The sequence below is a fragment of the Xiphophorus couchianus genome, chromosome 14 (assembly GCF_001444195.1).
Source record: "Xiphophorus couchianus chromosome 14, X_couchianus-1.0, whole genome shotgun sequence".
NCBI lineage: Eukaryota > Metazoa > Chordata > Actinopteri > Cyprinodontiformes > Poeciliidae > Xiphophorus > Xiphophorus couchianus.
The window spans coordinates 599274-619624 of NC_040241.1; the positions used below are offsets into that span (position 1 = coordinate 599274).

At 39.0% G+C, this 20351-nt stretch overlaps 1 protein-coding gene across 9 annotated transcripts in view; it reads right to left on the reverse strand.

The window, feature by feature from the left end:
• ablim2 (actin binding LIM protein family, member 2) overlaps positions 1-18704 on the reverse strand; it is a 111731-nt gene extending 93027 nt beyond the window's left edge. For 6 of the 9 annotated variants that reach the window (XM_028037775.1, XM_028037774.1, XM_028037777.1 and 3 more), the window contains exon 1: positions 6197-6408. In XM_028037775.1, coding sequence (XP_027893576.1) covers positions 6197-6212 — 16 coding nt within the window. In that variant the 5' untranslated portion in view covers positions 6213-6408. Of the gene's footprint in view, positions 1-6196; positions 6409-18384 lie in introns of those variants that run through there. The other 3 variants (XM_028037778.1, XM_028037779.1, XM_028037772.1) reach the window with 2 other exon arrangements.
• Between the last annotated feature and the right edge of the window lie 1647 nt (positions 18705-20351).

Consider the following 20351-nt stretch of genomic DNA (forward strand, 5'->3'; position numbering starts at 1 on the left):
AATGGTAATGGCGAACCAACCAGACATTGTCGTAGTGGATAAACAACAGAGGAAAGCCGTTGTGGTAGATGTAGCAATACCAAGCGACTGCAACATCAGGAAAAAGGAGCACGAGAAACTAGAGAAATACCAGGGCCTCAGGGAGGAACTGGAGAGGGCCTGGAAGGTGAAGACCACAGTGGTGCCTGTGGTCATCGGGGCCCTCGGGGCAGTCACCCCCAAACTGGACCAATGGCTACAACAGATCCCAGAAACAACATCAGACATCTCAGTCCAGAAATGTGCAGTCCTTGGCACAGCCAAGATACTGCGCAGAACCCTCAAGCTCCCAGGCCTCTGGTAGAGGACCCGAGCTCAGAGGATAAGAACCACCCGCGGTGGGTGAGAAGGGAATTTTTTTTATATATATATATATATATATATATATATATATGTATATATATATACATGTAGGGAATTTGTATATATATATATTGCCGGCTCAGACGTCGCCCGGCCAAACAAGGTCTGCGTCAGGTGTTGGGGAACCAGAGCACCTTGATGACAAATGGGCTACTGGAACAAGACGGAAATGGGCGAGAGATGAAAATGTGGATCTGTTGGAATGCTACTACTCAAGTAACCCTAATCAGAGAGGTTACATGCAAAGACTAGTGAAGGAATGGTTACTTCGACATCCCTAGTCAACACTAAGCGCTAAACAACTAGTAGCTCAGTGTTCCAACATCCGCAAACGGCAACTGCTATCACACCTTGAGATTGACGAGATACAACACAAATGCTACGGCAAAAAGGAGGAACCTGGATGTCAGAACTGTGGGGACTTAACTACAAGTCCCCACCCAGTCAGGGGATACACGGCCCCATTGAGCGAATCAGAGCTGAACGAGACGGCTGCTGACCTGAGAGAGAAAATCATGACCCGAATGACAACCAGACCTCCTCGGCGCCAATTACAACGGCTGAGTGAAGTACCATCAGAGATCATTGAGAATGTGAATGCAGCATTGAGAACAATCCCTACCAACACCATAACAGAAACCAATGAGCTGATCTACAACTCAGCATCAGTGATCCTTGAGACACTTGGCTATAAGAGCAGCCATGAGACCCAATACCCACCATGGAAAAGACGGTTAGAGGCAAAAATCAAGGAAACAAGGAGGGAAGTGAGCCAACTGTCAGAGCTCCACAAGGGTACAATGAAAAGACCAGTACCCAGAAAGTACAGGCAGATGCCCATACCTGAAGCACTCGAAACTGCCAAACAGAGGCTCCAAGCCTTGGCCAGCCGCCTAAAGAGATACACAAGGGAGAATGAATCCAGAAGGATTAACCGGCTCTTCTCCACTCAACCAGCTAAAGTGTACTCTCAATGGCAGGGTAATAACAACAGAGTAGACCCACCAAGGCTGGAGACTGAACAATACTGGAAAGGCATATGGAAAAGGGAGGCGTCCCACAACAGCAATGCACAGTGGTTGATCTCTCTACGAGAGGACCATAGTAACCTCCCTGAGCAAGCCTTGGTAACCATCACTGTGACAGATGTCCAAGAAAGAGTCTCAAGTATGAAAAACTGGACAGCACCAGGGCCTGACATGATCCATGCCTACTGGCTAAAGAAACTCACTGCCCTCCAGGAGCGACTGGCAGGCCAAATGAACCAGCTGCTACAAAGTGGGACTCACCCTGAATGGTTAACTGAAGGGCGGACAATCCTAATCCAGAAGGATCCATCAAAGGTTCCAGCCCCACCCAACTACCGACCAATAACCTGCCTCTCCACAACATGGAAGCTCATGTCAGGCATCATAGCGGCCAAGATAAGCAAACACATGGATAAACACATGAGCACGGCACAGAAAGGTATAGGTGTAAATAGCAGAGGAGCCAAACACCAACTCCTCGTAGACCGCACAGTTGCCCGAGACTGCAAAACCCGACACACCAACCTGTGCATGGCTTGGATTGATTACAAGAAAGCCTATGACTCAATGCCACATACTTGGATCATTGAATGCTTAGAGATGTATAACATCAACAGGACTCTGAGAGCCTTCATTGCAAACTCGATGAAGCTGTGGAAAACCACCCTTGAAGCCAACTGCAAACCACTTGCACAAGTGTCCATCAAATGTGGCATATACCAAGGAGATGCTCTGTCCCCGCTACTGTTCTGCATAGGCCTGAACCCCCTCAGCCAAATTATCAACAAGATTGGCTACGGATACCGACTCAAAAATGGGGCTAACATCAGTCACCTTCTCTACATGGATGACATCAAGCTGTATGCCAAGAGTGAGCAAGACATCGACTCACTGATCCACACCACCAGGATCTACAGCACGGACATTGGGATGTCATTCGGACTAGAGAAGTGTGGACGGCTGATCACAAAGAGGGGGAAGGTCATCCACACAGAAGGGGTCTCACTCCCAGAAGGAACAATAGCAGACATAGAGAACAGTTACAAGTACCTAGGTATACCACAAGCAAATGGCAACCTCGATGAGGTCACAAGGAAAGGAGCCACAGCTAAATACCTCCAATGAATAAGGCAAGTCCTGAGAAGCCAGCTCAATGGCAAGAACAAAATCCGTGCGATAAACAGCTATGCCCTGCCAGTAATCAGATACCCTGCTGGAATAATTAGCTGGCCAAAGGAGGAGATAAAAGCCACGGATATTAAGACTAGAAAACTACTAACAATGCATGGAGGGTTCCATCCCAAATCCAGCACCCTGAGACTGTACACGAGCCGCAAGGAAGGAGGCAGAGGACTAGTGAGTGTGAGAACCACAGTCCAGGACGAAACAACTAAGATCCATATATACATCAGGGACAAAGCCTCAACAGACAATGTGCTCAGTGAATGTCTCAGACAACAGGGAACGGAGGTTGAGGTGCCAGAGATACCATCATGGGAGGACAAGCCCCTACATGGGATGTACCACCAGCAAATAACCCAAGTGGCTGATATCAGTAAATCCTACCAATGGCTGGAAAAAGCTGGACTCAAGGACAGCACAGAGGCCCTCATCCTGGCCGCCCAGGAACAGGCCCTAAACACCAGAGCAATAGAGGCCCAGATCTACCACACCAGACAAGACCCAAGGTGTAGGTTGTGCAAGGAGGCCCCTGAGACAGTCCAGCACATAACAGCAGGGTGCAAGATACTGGCAGGGAAAGCGTACATGGAACGACATAACCAAGTTGCAGGCATAGTGTACAGAAACATCTGTGCAGAATATGGACTGGAAACCCCGAGATCAAAGTGGGAAACACCCCCAAAGGTGGTGGAGAACGCCAGAGCTAAGATCCTGTGGGACTTCCAGATCCAGACAGACAAAATGGTAATGGCGAACCAACCAGACATTGTCGTAGTGGATAAACAACAGAGGAAAGCCGTTGTGATAGATGTAGCAATACCAAGTGACTGCAACATCAGGAAAAAGGAGCACGAGAAACTAGAGAAATACCAGGGCCTCAGGGAGGAACTGGAGAGGGCCTGGAAGGTGAAGACCACAGTGGTGCCTGTGGTCATCGGGGCCCTCGGGGCAGTCACCCCCAAACTGGACCAATGGCTACAACAGATCCCAGGAACAACATCAGACATCTCAGTCCAGAAATGTGCAGTCCTTGGCACAGCCAAGATACTGCGCAGAACCCTCAAGCTCCCAGGCCTCTGGTAGAGGACCCGAGCTCAGAGGATAAGAACCACCCGTGGTGGGTGAGAAGGGAATTTTTTTTTTTTTTCATGTAGAAAGAGTTGCTCTGAACACATGAAATCACAATAAAATCATTGGAGGTACATGCAGGTTGATATATGAGGTGAAAACTAAACATAAGGGGTGTAGTGATACCTAAAGCTCACAAGACACGATACTGAGTTCACAAGACAGATGAAATTTTAAAATTGCTTAAAAGAAAACTTTAAAAAAATCAAATTTATGTTTCATAAAGGTCTTTATTTTAGGTCTTCATTTTGCCACAAACTCAAAAAAATTCTTTTTTCTGATATATTTTTATTTCTTCAGACCTCAGGAGAGTGCTTCAACTATGAATATTCTGCAGCACAACATTTCCCAGCAACTATTGATAGCTTGCTGTGAATGTATCCAAGATGTCCAGCCATCAGTTGTAGTGATGCTTTCTGCCTCTTTCAGTGTTTGAATAACTTGCAGTGTTTACAGTGGAAACCGAAAGTATTCAGACCCCTTTAAATTATTCATTCTTTGTTTCTTTGCAGGCATTTACTAAAATCAAAAAAGTTCATATTATTTCAATTGGGTTTAGGTCAGGCCTCAGTCTGGCTCAGAGTTGTTCCGAAGCCACTCCTTTGTTATTATAGCTGTGTGTTTCAGGTCATTGTTTTGTTGGAAAGTGAACCTTCGACCCATTTGAGGTCCTGAGCTCTCTGGAAGAGGTTTTCTTCCAGGATATCTCTGTTTTTGGCCACATTCATCTTTGCTTCAACTTTAAGCGGTCGTCCTGTCCCTGCAGCTAAAAAACACCCCATCGTTTAGCTGTTGGGATTGTACTGGGAAGGTGATGAGCATTTTTGTTTTTTTCTGTCAAGATGGGATGCTGAGTGTACATCCATGAGAAATAATATGAACTTTTTTTATTTTAGCAAACGGCTGTGATTAAACAAAAAGTGAAAAATATAGAGGGGGTTGAATATTTTCTGTACCCACTGTAAATCCTGTTCATGTCTTGTCACTCTGTTGCCATTAATAGTTGGGTTAGGGGGTGTCAACACTTTAGCAAGGCAGTGTCGTTGCTGGTAGTAAACAGATGGGTAGATGGTCTGCTTACTGTTAGGTCTGAAATAGTGCAGGGCGTCTCTGTGTCGGCTGACAACCAGCCAATGAAGGACGTCACACACCTCGGATCCTCTGTCCCTCTCTTGGGCATGGGGCCTTAGAGGGTCGAGGAGAAATTGGCAACACTAAGCCACTACTGGCATAGTGTTGTGTGCACTTTCATTGCAGAAAAGTATTTCAATTCTACGCAAGAAATAAATCAGATCAGTTGCTTACAGCTAATATAGGGTGTGTGTTCACCAGCAAGCATGCTTTGTCCCATTGTGGTGACCAGAGACACACATTCACACTATACAAAATAACGTATGTTCCTTTATGAAGACAGTAGTAAACAGATGGAGGTTAGCAGTGCAAGCAAAATGATTGGGAATAAGAGAAGGAAGTAAATATGGTCACCAAGTCAGATTTCTTGTCGTAGCCAACTGGGTCAACAATGAAAACATTTTTTCTGAAGTACTTTAGATGATGTCTGAAAAGCTAGACTTTGTTGTAGGGCTTATTTGTTCCTTCAAATCAATGTTATTATAGGTTAATATAGCGTGTTTGCTAGTTTTTATTAGTTATTATTGTTTAAATATTGTTTAGTTTTAGTTTTGTCACACTTTGGTTAATGTTTTGGTGCAGAAAAATTATAAACCTTATATGTATAATATAATAGCCTGGCCTGGTCATTTTATATAAGGTTATACAGTTATTATATGATATATAATTACCAATGAAATAACAAAAACTGAAATTCAGACAGCATTTTGTTAACTGAAATAAATAAAAATAGTAATTAATGGGGGAAAACTATAACTAACTAGAGCTATATTGTGCATGTAAAAACTAACTAGCTTTATACTTTACAAATACAGAACAAATGTAGAAAATAGCATCTACTTAGCAAACCAGAACAATTGGAAACAACATTTTGTTTTAAACTTACTAATCAAGACTCTCCTGCTAGATTATGACTTGTGGAGTACTTATTACTTTAGACCAACATTTAGCTTTATACTTTAATATCAGAGCAAGTTCCAGAGTTTCTAGCTGCCAGGGACGTTGCAGCAAAGACATTAAGGTTTCTACCACAGTCTCATTCACATGGAAAGCACTTTAAGCTTCAGGATGGAATTACGCAACACACAAACACATTGAGCAGTATTTAAAGGCAAACTGTTTGAGTCAGTGCCCCATACAAACTTTAATCATTAAGGTGTAGGATGATGCTCCTGTGAAAACTGTGTCTTAGAACAAAAACAAAAGTAACATTACTATAAGGTTAAGTGTTGCTTATTTGCAAAAAGAAAAGTCTACCTTTAACCCTCTTGCCCTGTGAGCACACTACAAATAGCTCTTTGAAGGTTAATGAAAGTCATTTCTACCTTTCTCTTCTGGCATTTTCGCTCAGCAGCTGCTCCAAACGCTAAAAACAGTTTTTGTATTTCAAGAAGAAGAATTACAGGTGAAATCCCAAAAACCTTTTCAGAGTCCACTGACAGTGTTGGAACACATCCTCTGCATGCAGCAAAGCTCTGGTGTAATGAAAAGCACAGAGTGAGCTTTCTGTCCGCCACTATCTCTGGAATGAGCTGGAGGTCTCTCTCTCTCCCACCTCTCTGAGTTATGGCAAATATTTGTTATAAATAGAAGCATGCAGAGCTCAAAGAGAATGTCACCTCCTCCTGATGAGCTCCTACTGGGTGTGTCCCAGTCTTCCTAGTCCACACAACACTCAACTTTGACAGCTCATTGATAACCTAACCATTAAGAATGCCAGAAAAAAAGGGAAAATCATCAACTTGAATTGACAAATATCAAATATTGGTCATTCTGAAAAGTCCCACTGAAAGGTAGTCAGTGAACATATCAATGGCAAAATGAGAAGTTTCAGGTTTTGATTATAAGCTGTGTAGGAATGCCTAAGCTGTTTATCTAAATGTCTCATAAGATCACAGTATGAGGATGGCACTTTTTTATGACTCTCTTACTAGTTATCTGACATGGTCAAGTAGTACCGGCTACTTCTTTTGTAGAGGTTTGTGAACTGGATCATTGCATTAAACACATTAAAGGGAAAGTAAAGAGTTTATTGTGATTTTGACCTCTTGAAGAGTTAATTCAGACTCAAGACCGTTCCTATCAGGTTTATTCAGTGTAAGATTGTGTTACATTATTCTCAGGAGAATATAGCTCAGAGTAGAACTCTGAATCTGCAATTTATGTCAGCAGGGTTGGTTAAAAGAGTGCATTGTTTTAGATTTGATGATACAAATGGATCTTGTGGTTTGGGCATTTTCATGTCGTTGCGCCAGCAGCTTGCCAGGCTTATCCCCAAGCTCAAAATTCTTTTGTCGTATTTTCCAAAGCGAGTTACTAACCTAGCCGTTCACAATACCATTGTATTCATATTTAAGTTTCAGTATTTCCCTATAGTCATCAGGGACCTCATGTATAACAGAGTGCACAGCTTTCACACTAAAACTTGGCGTACAGACAAATTTAGAAAAGTGCCGCGCACAAAAAAATTCAAATGTATAAAACCATGCGTGTGCACATACCAGCACACCTTTCCTTTATAAATCCCAATTTGGGGGAAATGGAGCACAGCTGCTGGTCTGCACTGTAGCCAACCACACATAAAATAGTATAAATACCTGTTTAGAGTTAATCTACTTATCCAACTCTGTGTCCAATGTGTTACATCTTTGTGTGACAAAAACTGAAGAAATTTACTATTTACTAACCTGTAAATTTTATCTGCCATTATTTATCTATAATCCATTCCCTAACATTCTTGTATATTCTGTATAATCTGTGCATATAGCTCCCATATTTATATTTATACACAATATCTATATCTCTTGCTATAACCCCTTATAGTCCATACATACATAGTCTTGTACATCTGTAAATAAATATTTATATCTCGTAGAGCACTTCTGGATAGATGCAAACTACATCTCGTTGCTTGTACTTGTGACAGTGCAATGACAATAAAGTTGAATTCTATTCTATTTACATTCGAGTGAGGTTTTCAAATCCTTTTATCTTTATTTTATTTATTTTGTGGGTGAGGGTGTGCATGTGTGTGTGTTATGTTATTGTCTTAGGATAAACGCAGTTCAGTTTCATTGTTTACATTTATACAATAAAGATGAAAATTATGAAAAATCCATCAGGTTTAATGGTTCTTGGTCTAAATAATGCTGATGGGGTCAGATTTCAGTGTATTTAGGTGAGTTTTGACACTTTGTACTTTGATATTGTCCACAGAAAAAGTTTGCATGGCTGCCACACATTTTCACGCCAGAGAAAAAGTGTGCATATATTTACGCAAACTTTGACGCAAATTTTATTTTTATACATGCCGACTTGTGCGTAAAATATGATGCCGCACATTTTTTGTGCGCATGCAGGCTTTATGCATGAGGCCCCTGGTGATTTAGAAATTTGGAATTCCTTTCCAAGCTGGGGTGAACACTGTTAATTTAAAAAAAAAAAGGCATTTTTCTCTTTCTTTTATAAGAGCTGAGGTGTAGGAAATTATATTGCCACACAAAATTCCAATAAAATGTAATCAGATACTTCACCATTGTAATTTACTTCTATAAAGTTCTTTAATTTTGAAGTTATGTTTTTAGCAAAGTTGTTGTCAATAAGAAGGCTCGCATTAAGTTGGCATAAGTTATCATAAATCAGTATATTATTATTTGTAGAATTAGCAGTTCAATAATATGGTTGTTACTTGTCGGGAAATAATCAATCCTGCTGTAAGATTTATGTATATGTGAATAAAATGAGTAATTTCTACATGATGGATGTTGAGCAGTCCAAATATCAACCATATTCCTAATTTTTCTAGAAAAGGGTCAAGAAAACAGTTCAAATCACTTACAATTATTACATTTGAATAGTCATCATCTGGAAACAAGTCAAAAACTTCTCTAAACTAAACTTTAAATGAAACGCATGTGCCATTCTTGATAAAACATGGACATACTATCTTCAGCCAATATCTATAAAGCGACCAACACTTGAAGTGACAAGGGCAAGTCAGGCATCCCAACAACATTCCATTGAAACCTTTGTGTATTAGCACAAAAGAACCCACTGTTTAGCTTTTAAAGAAAAAATGGAAGATGATTAGGTTCTCTTCAATTGCTCTTGGGATTAGATCAATGACTGTTTTATTAATAATGGAACATCCTAACATGACAATACTGTATATACAGAGTAGCAAAACAATGACTTTATTCTTCATTCAGCTGGTACAGGGTCACCTTAGGGTAATGATGATGATGTTGGACCTTCTCCATGTTCAAGACTCCAACAGAACAATGGCCACCTTTATAACAGTAAACTACCCGCTCCAACTCATTAGGCAGGGAGCCAGACAAGACTGAATCACATGTCCTGAAGGAGTGGACCATCGCCATTACTGGTCTTATGATTGATCCTCAAGTGCGTGACCTTGTTAAATATGTTTTGTAGTGTAGAATGTAGTTGGTATATCACTTTGAGAGTGAACACAACTCTTGCATGAACTATACGAAGAACAAAATTGAAGAAACACTGAAACTAAATGCAGAAATGAAATGATAAGGCAATATGCTGGTATGACTGAATAACAGAGAAATAATCATAAATTCAAACAGATGAAAACCATTGGCACAATGCTACTTGACACACTCTGTGTTGGTGTTTGCAAAGCAGCGAACCAGGAAGCACCATTCATTAAGTCTGAGCAGCTGAGCGCAATGATTGGAACCATAATGTTAATTTTCTTTTAAGATTCCATCAAATTATTTGACTTTTTGGAGGCCTTAATATTTGTGACTTGGCAGTCATCACGCCTGTGTGAAATTTACATATTTTAAGGTAGTCGCAAAAATCACAACAGAAACGGCTCAACAAGCCCCCTGGCAACTTTCAAAACACTTTGTGCATAGACCTTACTTCATTGTAGAAGCACGATAATTGGTACACTTGTACAACTGCTCAAGGCCTACAGAAAAGTCTCTTGCACCCATGGCCTACACCAAACAGGACGTTGTATGGGGGAATTTTTTTGCTGTAATTCAAGAGAACACATTTTCAGTCTGAAAGAAGGATTTCAGGTCTTTTGCTCTCAAAACTTTTAATACTTTTGCTTACATTTTTATTTTGAAAGCAAGACTTCATATCCTTCTTCTCAAAACTTGTAATGATTGTACTCAAAACTTCTCCTCGCGCTCACACTTAGTCTCTGCTCACTTTTGGATACACCTTTTGGCACAATCACCTGGCAATCTCTCAGCCAATAGAATGAAAGTGTTGTACTGGGTGCGTTTGTTTCTTTCTAGCAGGTGTGCCTGTGTGGCTTCTATCGATTGTAGTAAGCTGCGCCACCCCACTGGCGACTAGTGGGTGAGACACAGAGGCTTAAAAGCTGGGGAAGGTTGTGAGTATCTTCACTCAGTCTTCTTCTTCAAATTCGCTGTAATACATACCTCTACAAGAGTCTGTATTTCTGCCAACAGCCATCACTGTCTTGAAGAATGGGTTAATGAGCTACACAGTTTAGAGAAACATGGATGAGCAGGTTTGGTGTAGAGGAGCTTCACTAGTCTGGGCAGAACCTCACAGAACAACTTTAGGATAAATTAGAGCAGAGACTGTAAGCCAGGCCTTCTTGTCCATCATTAGTATCTGACCTAACAGATGTGATCTGAAATATCAAAATTCCTATAAGCACCTAAATCCTGTGAAAAGTTTTGTCAGACAAGTTGAAGCTGTTATAGCTGCACTGTGGGCCTTCATTCTAAACCCTAGATATAAGGAATAACACAAGTTTGTATGTGTGTGAAGGCCTATATTTCTATTTTTGTCCCATTCCCAGTCATAAAATATTGCTAGCTAAATTAGCGCTAACTAATTTAATTTCCTTTTGGGATTAATGAAGTATTTTTGAAATTGAACAAACTTTGCTGTGCAGAAAATCATTGGAGTGTGTGTCAATTACCAAAAACCTTACAAAAAATACAGATATTGGTTGATTTATTGACAGTGTTGAGTCGAATTTATTTTATTGATGATTTCTTGATATCTTGTAACGTTTTTTAGTCAACTCTGATTCTTTTTACATGTTTAGTAGAAATAAATTTTGACTAAATACATGGGTTTCTTGGTTAGATATACATATTATTGTCACAATAAACATATCTGTACAATGTTTTTTGTGTTTTACCCTTTGTACAAAGACATACAAGCTATATAGTAGGGTCTATGTGATTACAGCTATTTATTGTTAGCCTCAGCTTGTAGTTTTACTCTTTGCAGTGTAATAAATAACTCCCTTTGAATGCATGGTTGACCTTGATGACTACTGCCATATCAAAGTGTCTCCATGTTCAGCATAGATGTTTGAATTAACATACAAGATACAACAGTTTGGGGCTAGGAAAGTAATGTATAATGGAACATATTACTGTTTTTGTTTTTAAGAAAGTGACAAAAGACTGCTGTTTTTCTCACAAATAAAATCTAAAATGTGTCACTTTGCTAGGCATCAAATAGTTTCCAATTGTGTTTTTCTCCTCTCTTTATTTATAGAATTGTTTCATCTGGAGGCAGATCATTGTATTCCAGCTTCAGTCTAATATATGTTTAGCACCTCTGAAAAGTCACATGTGAACAAACTGCTTTTGAGAGGGTAAACATGCCATTCCCCATGTCATCAAAGGCCTGTGTAAAACAGCAGGGTGAGGGGAAATGTCACAAACCAACACCAGACTGCAGGCCTAATTACTGCTCTGAATGTGTGTTTGTGAGAAACACCAGCTTAGGGGCTTTGTACCAGTGAGCTCAGTTAGTATTTACCTATAAAAAGGCTGTGGCATCCTCTCTGAGGACACACAGGAGCTGTGTCCATTGCTTTTTCACTTGGCATTGGTGGGTATAGACTGCAGAAATAATCCAGTCAAATTTGTCTTTAAACTGTAGTATGTTGGATTTTATTTCAGAATGAATTTTTTAACATGTCAGATTAGAAATAAGACCAGAAAATAGTCATATACAGTATTTTATCATTATATCCTAAATGCTTTAACTATATTTGAAAAGAGCCATATGTTAGTCATAAACCTGCAGCTTTTTCTATGAGAAACCCACAAACATTTTTTTACAGCTATGAATAGGCCTGTCGTGATAAATGATAAATCGATTAATCGTATGATAAATTAAAACTATCGACGTCATTTTAATTATCGGCTTTATCGTCTCTTCCGGCCTTTTTCTCTTTCTGTTGATGACACCGAATGAAAAAAGGCTCAACTCCGGTGCTCTCCACTGACCTCTGACCTCATTTCCTTAGTGTAAAGCCCAGCGCACACGAGATGTCGGCCGATTGTCGGCCCATTTTCAAACCCTGACAGACCACACATTAGCCAACAGAAATCCTAGGTATAACGGGTCGATCGGGTTCGTTCCTGCCCTGTGGTGTCTAACAATGGGCACAAAATAATGGCCACAAGTCCAGTGAACTAATTTTAAAACCAGGCATTAATCAATGCTTTACTACAATCTACCTGCAATGCATGTGGCTAGTGTCAGCGTAAAGTCCTGACTGAATGAAAATCACACTGAGGAGAATCCGCGCTTTCTGATTGGCTCTGATTGGTCACATTGAACAGGTGTAGTTAAAGCTCCCAGTCGGGGAAAACCCCTGATTTAGATCGGAGCGGCAACGACCACGATCTACCATAACACACCACACAATCTTAGAAAGACCAACGATCTAAGATTGTTGGAAAATAGGAGCAAAAATCATGTAGTGTGAACTATTGCATCAGGTAGTCGATGTGCCCATCTTCTCTATTTAAATCTAATTATTACTGAAGAGCAACATAATATACAGACTTCATAATCTGCACTCTTTAGGTTGAATGCAGTATTTATTTCCACTTTGGCTTTATGTTGTTTAGTTTTTATCAAGTACATTTTTTGTTAATGGAGACTGAGAATCCATTTTGTTTTTGGTTGTTTTGTTTATTTTGTTTATCAGCTCCAGTGTTAAATATTCTTTTGAAAATAAAGTGTATCTATCTTTGGCAGGAAATCGCATACATTATTACGTCATTTCCATTAAATCAGTGTAAAAAGGTCTTCAAACAATATTATCGTTTATTGCAATAATTTTTTGAGACAATTAATCGCTCAGCAAAATTTGCTATCGTGACAGGCCTAGCTATGAACATAATTTACACCCTTAAGTCTAGTTCCAGGTGCTGCTCATATGCATATGCTGCATGACATATCGAAAAAATCAGAGTTGTGAAAAATCATCATAGTTATAAAAATAACTATGATAACTATGATAACATAATAAATATAAAGACATTTAAAGCATGCTACTGAGTAAAAATAAATTTGAGTGAAAATAAATTTTTACTCAAAAAAAAAAGAATCTCCCTTTCTCCAGTCCATTCAATTATGTTTCATTCTCAAGTTTGGACAGAACTAGCCTAGCTTCTCATAAATGAAGCCAAGAAGGCATCTGAAGTTTGACAGGTATGTGGCAGAACTGGAGTTGTCAAAATTGAGCGTGTACCAGAACACTATTGGGTGAGTGTTTGTGAGATTTAAAGTCACATATCTCAAATCTTTGTTCGCTCACACAGACAATCTCACTGTTCCTGGCACAAATTATAATGCAAAAGTAGGAATGGGAATCAAGAACTGGTTCTTGTACAAAACTGTTTCTCAGTAGTTCAATTACTTGGAATTCCAATTATCGATTCCCGTAATTTGTGACGTATTTGCATGAAAACTTATGGCACACGCTCCGCATTTGCTTTAGAAAATATCCAAGATGGTATCGTGGTGTCATGTAGAAGTGTCATGTCATGTCGTGTCATGCTCAGGTCCCTCTTGAAAATGAGATCTAGATCTCAACGGGGTTTACCTGATTAAATAAAGGAATATATAAGTGGGGACCCAAATGCAGCAGGCAAGAGATGTCAGGTGGTGTTGAAAATGTAATACAAGTATGAAGAACAAAAACTTACAAAAACGGGAAAGTCCAGGGGAAACAGCAAAAAACCAAATGAATCTGAATCCGGAGTCAAGAGAATACCAAGGAGATGAGATGAGATGTACAGTAGGTAGGTGATGAAAGTAACAGGATGGACTGACTACTACTGGGTGAGACACAGAGGCTGAAAAGCTGGGGAAGGGTGTGATCAAGACAAAGCCCTGAGCTGATGTACTAACAGATTGTAGGTGTGACTGGTTGGAACTGGAACCAGGCTGAGGGGCAAATGGGGGCAGAAAATGCCACAGATACCTGGAAGATTATACTGGGGAGCAGGAAATACTGTAACTATGAGACTAAAGAGAACAAACTGCAGAAGAACAACATTAGAGATGTGTGGTCAGGGATGAAGAAAATTACAAGCTTCAAGCAAAAGGAGGATCAGATAGATGAAGTCTGGACAGAGCAAATGAGCTGAACACATTTTTAAACAGGTTCAGCTCAGGAACAAGCTCATCATCATCCTCTCTTGTCCCCATCCACACAGACATCCCACCCTCCTCTGAACCACAGCTTTCCTGTCAAACCTCAGATATTTCATCTTCCACCTCAGTTATGGACTCTTCCGCCACAAAAAGAAAAAGTGCTCAGTGTTTCATAAGTAAACATGGATGCTAACGGTGGAGCAAAGCTTACGATTTTGAAGTTGTTGTCTGACCAGAGCAGCACTGATCCTCATTATAGTCCGTTATGATTGTTGTTTTTATTCCTGCTTGGGCGTATCAGGATGCGCCCCTGGGCTACAGCGTACTATTTGTACTAGGTTAGATATTCTTCATGGTATTTCTGTGAATCTAGATGGAGCACATTGGCTCAGTCAAAATGAGATTGAGAATCAGGACAGAATTAAGGAGAATACTGGAATACAATGAGGCTCCATGCCCCTTTGTAAATTGCACACAATAATAAAAAGTCAGTTTAATTCAATAGAATCCCCACTCATAAAGCAAAAGATGCAAAGATATTTGTATATGTGAAGTGACACCAGTGTGGACGTTGCTGTGTTCCAGGCAGGCACAAGGTCAGACTTTCTACTAGTCCAAGTTCCAGACAAACAATAGCGTTTGGTAAGAGCTTTCACAGGCAGTTTCCAGCTGTGTGCTAATGGATTTCTGCTGTCTGGCGAGCCAGACACACTGCATAAATCTCATTAGTAAGTTCCGGGTATTCTCGTTAAAAAACAGGGCAACCAGGATGTTCAAAGGGGAGGAACAAATCAACAGTCAGGTAGTATCAGCTTATTAACTCATTATGTTTATTAGTGAATCAACTATAAGTTATGGAACAATTCTTGTAAAATCCACAACCAAGATTCATCTGGACATGGCCTCATCCTCTCTAAATAGAGCATCTTTTATTTGATATGACAGTAAAACTCCCTGATTTCTTATCAAGTCTTGAAACTAGAAAAGTATACCCACAAAGTTGAGAAAAGATGAGCACAACCACAAGAAGCTCAGTGTGTTCAGTGAAGCTATTAAAAACAAAAACCTTTTAAATGCCCAAATCTGAAAAAATATTGTGACATGTTTGAAAAGGTTTGTCAGGATGAGACCTCTCTGGAACCAATATGGAAAGCTGAATTAAAAAGTTGTACCCAAAAACCACACAAGAGGCTCTGCCTCTCATGCCTCAGGCTAATGGGTAAGTTTATCCTGAAATGTCGCTGTAGTTTTGCAGCTGTAGGAGCAGACAACTTGGCCTCACTTTCTACTTCTACTACTCTCCAATTTGCTTTATTTGCTGTTATTTCAATTGGTAACATTTAGTGTTTTCTCAGGTTTTTTCTCTCGATGCTAGACCAGTCTGTCATTCTGTCTGGCTTAGAGATGATCCTATCCAATATTAATATCTATATCGGTGCCAATATTGACAAATATTCTAGATCGGTTATCGGTGACAATGTGCCCTATCCATACAGGCAGATCTATCCAGTCTAATTCTATGGTTTGTGAAATCATACTTTATTATTTATTTTACATAATTTTTTAGAATTCCTAATTGAACTTTCTGAACCATTTGACAGAATATTTTTTAAAGTATATTTTGACATGTTTCACCAAAGTAGCCAACTTATTGTTTTAGTCAGATTCAGTTTATTTCTTATTCACTGTACATTGACTGCTGCATTTGATGTACAAATTAAAGTTGTTGTTTTTACATGTTTGATCAAGCTTGTGAATTGTTGCAGATATCAGTATTAATAGTAAAAAAAAGTGGATCGGTGCATCCCTAGTTTGGCTGTGAGACCTTTTTGGAGGACATTGGCTGAGAAAATGCTGCCGACAATGAAACGTTCTCCCTCCCTGACGTCACCTTTTTAGTTTTCATAAATATAGATACAGTAGTAATCCTATATCAGTTTGTCTTTTTTTGTGTATTCTGCTCTGTCTTCTCAAGACTGTGGAAATATGTGGCAGATGGCTGCTTGTACTGAACTAGAGCTTTTCCTCTCCACTGTCACTACATGCATGCAGGACAAATCAGTGTCCCGCTTCTGGGCTCCCATAGAGCTGAAGGACTAAATTTAGCCATTTCACTCAGTTTTATTTCCTTGTTTTATTAATGTCTCTCTTTTCAAGAGTTATGAGAATCCCTTTCTCTGTCAGCATTAACTGCTGAGCTCCCAGCAACAAGCACAAGAGGTCGGTTTTTCTATCTGCTTTCTGACCAGAACAATAAATCTTTCCTTGCAAAATTATTTACACTTGCTCAATTTTGTCAGTATTTTTATTTTGATTTAATGTAAATAGAAAAACACAGTAATATTTAATAGTGATGTAGAACTGTACATTGTACATTGTTTTTATAATATTTCCAACTAAATCTTTGGAAACTCTGATGTGCACATACAGTATATTCAATCAAGTTCTTGCAGAACATCAATCTCTGCTTTACAGCAGTAATATACTGTGTATATATATATATATATATATATATATATATATATATATATATATATATTCCAGTTTTATTGTTGTGAAACATTGTATTCAATTTCAGTTTTTTATTCCAGCTTTTCTGTCTAAAAAAACCCAGCAAACTGCGTTAAGTCACTGACTTGCAGCTTTTCTGGGACAGTGGACAGTAGATTACATTGAGCTGTTAACTTTGTAGCATTCCCTCATGTAGAATGTGGAGAAGAGACAAAGCAGGCACACAATAAAAACAAAGCCACTGATTCAGGAGTACTTTCTATGTTAACCCAGAAAGGAGTCACAACTAAACACTGCAGCTTAAATGAAGAGAAAAAACACAGAACATGAAGTTAAAAGCTGGAATAACAGCTAATAATGCAAGACTGGAGAGCAGTAGGAGAAAGTAGCAAAGTGAGGAAAAGTGACCATCATGTCCTCCTGTAGCATAACTACAGAGACAGTTTACCTAAGACAGTATAGGCTTTATAACGAAGGAATGTAGACAGGGTATCTGCCTCATGGACTATAACTGGGAGCCATTCTACTTTGAGAAACTCCAGGAGCCACCAGTAAACATGAAGTCTGAGTGCAAAGTGCTAAGAAGATCTAGAACAATCTGATCTATAACAGAGCTTGATTATTATGTTTTTTATATGTGAGAAGAAGACTTTGAAATTCGATTCTGGATTAAACAAGGAGCCAATAAAGGGAAGCTAAAATGGATAGATGTGATCTCCATTTTGAATTTTCTTTTTTTTGCCACTAGTGGCCATTAGAATAACAGGAAAAGGGGAAAACATGTAGCAAGTGGCCCAAGACTGAGAATTGATCCCAAAACAACCAGGTTGAGGTCAATATACTCCACACAGAGTCAACTCTGTGTGTTTGGTCATTCTCAGACTTGTAAATGTAACTGGATAGGATGGATTTTATTTAGGAGTGCCAGATAAAAGGAACACATATGAATGCAGCACTTTTCAAATTTTATTGACAAAATCCCTCTTCCTCCCACCTTACTTTTGCAAGACTTTGTGTTTGTCTGTCAAATAAAATACAATCAAATATACCAACATTTGTGGTTCTAATGTGACAAAATGCTTAGATTTTTTTTCTTGTTGTGTGTGTATGTTGTGGAACTTGCAGCATTGACTAAAACGTGCATTTTTATTACTGTGCTCTTTCAAAACTGCACTGGGGCAGGGTTTAGATAAAGGTTCCCTTTATTTGTCCCATTAGGATCCACAGAGACAAAACCAGCTGTGGCAGCAGCAGCAGCCCACCAGGACAGCGACCTGCCAGGTTCAGTCTGAACAAGGAGTGACTGCAGTGTCCCATTAGAAAAAGGTCTCTGTGCACCCATCCGCTATAATTAGCAAACATGATTTTATTTGCCAAAGAACTGTGATTAACAAACAATATGTATGTGCATAAATGTGACAAAATGTTTACTCAAGAAACGAAAAACAGCTTAAACAATGACAGAGCAACAGACTGATCAACACTACACAAGATCTAGTCGAAAAGGCACTGAATTTCCCTTCATTCTACCTGCTGTCAAACCCTTTAGCAATGTCTTTCTTACCAGTGCTGCTCATGATAGCAGTCAGATGTTTTCTTCAATCAGATGATGCTTAGTAAACAACTCCCCGTCCACAATGACCCTACATGGATGATGCCAGCAGCAGCAGCAGCCTTAGACAGTGATGAGGACGAGAGGGGGATGACTCCGGGCTGTCCCCGCCTGTTGAGGCCGCTCAGACCTCCACAAACAGCCGCATCAACAACACAATGTCCTGCGTGGGATCCACTGCGGAGCGGCTCCGGTTCCCCACCTCGCTCAGCACAAGGCGCAGGCTGGGTGTGGGAACACCGTGGAGCAGCGCCGCTGGAGTCAAGTTAGACTGTCATCGATATAGTCGTTTCCGCTATGACCTTTCAGATCTATCTATCTATCTATCTATCTATCTATCTATCTATCTATCTATCTATCTATCTATCTATCTATCTATCTATCTATCTATCTATCTATCTATCTATCTATCTATCTATCTATCTATCTATCTATCTATCTATCTATCTATCTATTCTCAGAATAAACCGAACTAATAGTTTTTACATTTACTGCAATATAACTATTATTCAAAACAGTAATTATTTGCTCAAAAATACAATTTGTTGTAACAAAGCTGGAAAAAATTCAAATGAATAAAATTATTGAGTTAAAGTTTTTCTTTTTTAGATTAATCTGTGTATTTATGTGTATTGATTGATTTATTTATTGTGTTATTTCTGCTATTATTTTTAGTATGTCAGTTTTGGTCCTCCATACTTACCGAACTTTTGTTTTTGTGCTCTTTTTCCTCCAAACGTTCCAACCGTTCATCAGTCAGCTTCTAAGTTTTATTTTGGAGGGAACATATCACCAAGCTTCCGGTTTAGTGTTGGATAACAGAAAGCGGTCAGAGGATCCAGCGCCACTCTGCTGCTGGCGTGAGAACACATGGGAGATGTAGTCCATAACAAATAAAAAGGGTTTATTTCATTTCATCGAGACATTTGTTTTTATGTTACTTTATTTGAACTGCATTGCATTTTGATTTGCTGCTGCCCAGTGTCTGCCGCAAATGGGCGCCAAACTATTCTGCAACTTCCATTTTTTTAAATTAATTTTACAAAACAATCACGGTCAACAAAATAGGGATTTTTTTTAAAAGAGAAAAAAAAATTACAAAAAAATCCTTTAATGTCAAATGAAAACTGACTTCAACAACATAATGAGACACAGTTAAATAAATGTATGTAACAAAAATAAGTGATTACATAAATGTTTACCCCTTTTGTCTCACCTAATTCAATTGAGGTACAACCAATTGGTGCTAGCAGTCTCACGACGTTTTTTTGTAAAAAAAAAAAAAAAAAGTCCAACAAATTTAGTTGATTCTGGTTAAATTGTACAAAAGGGTAAAACATCTAAGGGGGTGAAAACTTTTTAGTTTTTTAAATTTGATGTAGTTTTCTTATGAGGGATTTATTTCAGATTCCTTTGTGTTTTATATTATGTGTTTCCATCCATCCATCCATCCATCCATCCATCCATCCATCAAAGTCTTTGCACACATGTTAATATTTTGTCCTTTGTCTTTCCATTTTGTATCTTTTAGCAAACCATTGTGTTCCTCTACTTAAACCACAGCATATCAAGTTATTGTCTTTGTAGTTTTGTATAAATTTTGGAGATTTATCTATCACATAACACTCATACATATAGAAAAATGTCAAAAATGCTCAAATCTCGTCCATATTTCTTTCATAATAATTGTATGTTATTTTTGTCAGAACTTTATATTAATACCTGCATTACAACCAAGTTTTTATGTCAAAGATCCCTATTAGGACCAATCAACAGCTAATGATAAAAACTGTCTTTACATCAAGGGGAAGACAAACATTTATGAATGTTATAAAGAAAGAGCAATTCCATTTAAAACTAATTTTGCACCATCTTCCTAGTTTACACTATCTATTTATTTTATTTTATCTTTATTGACA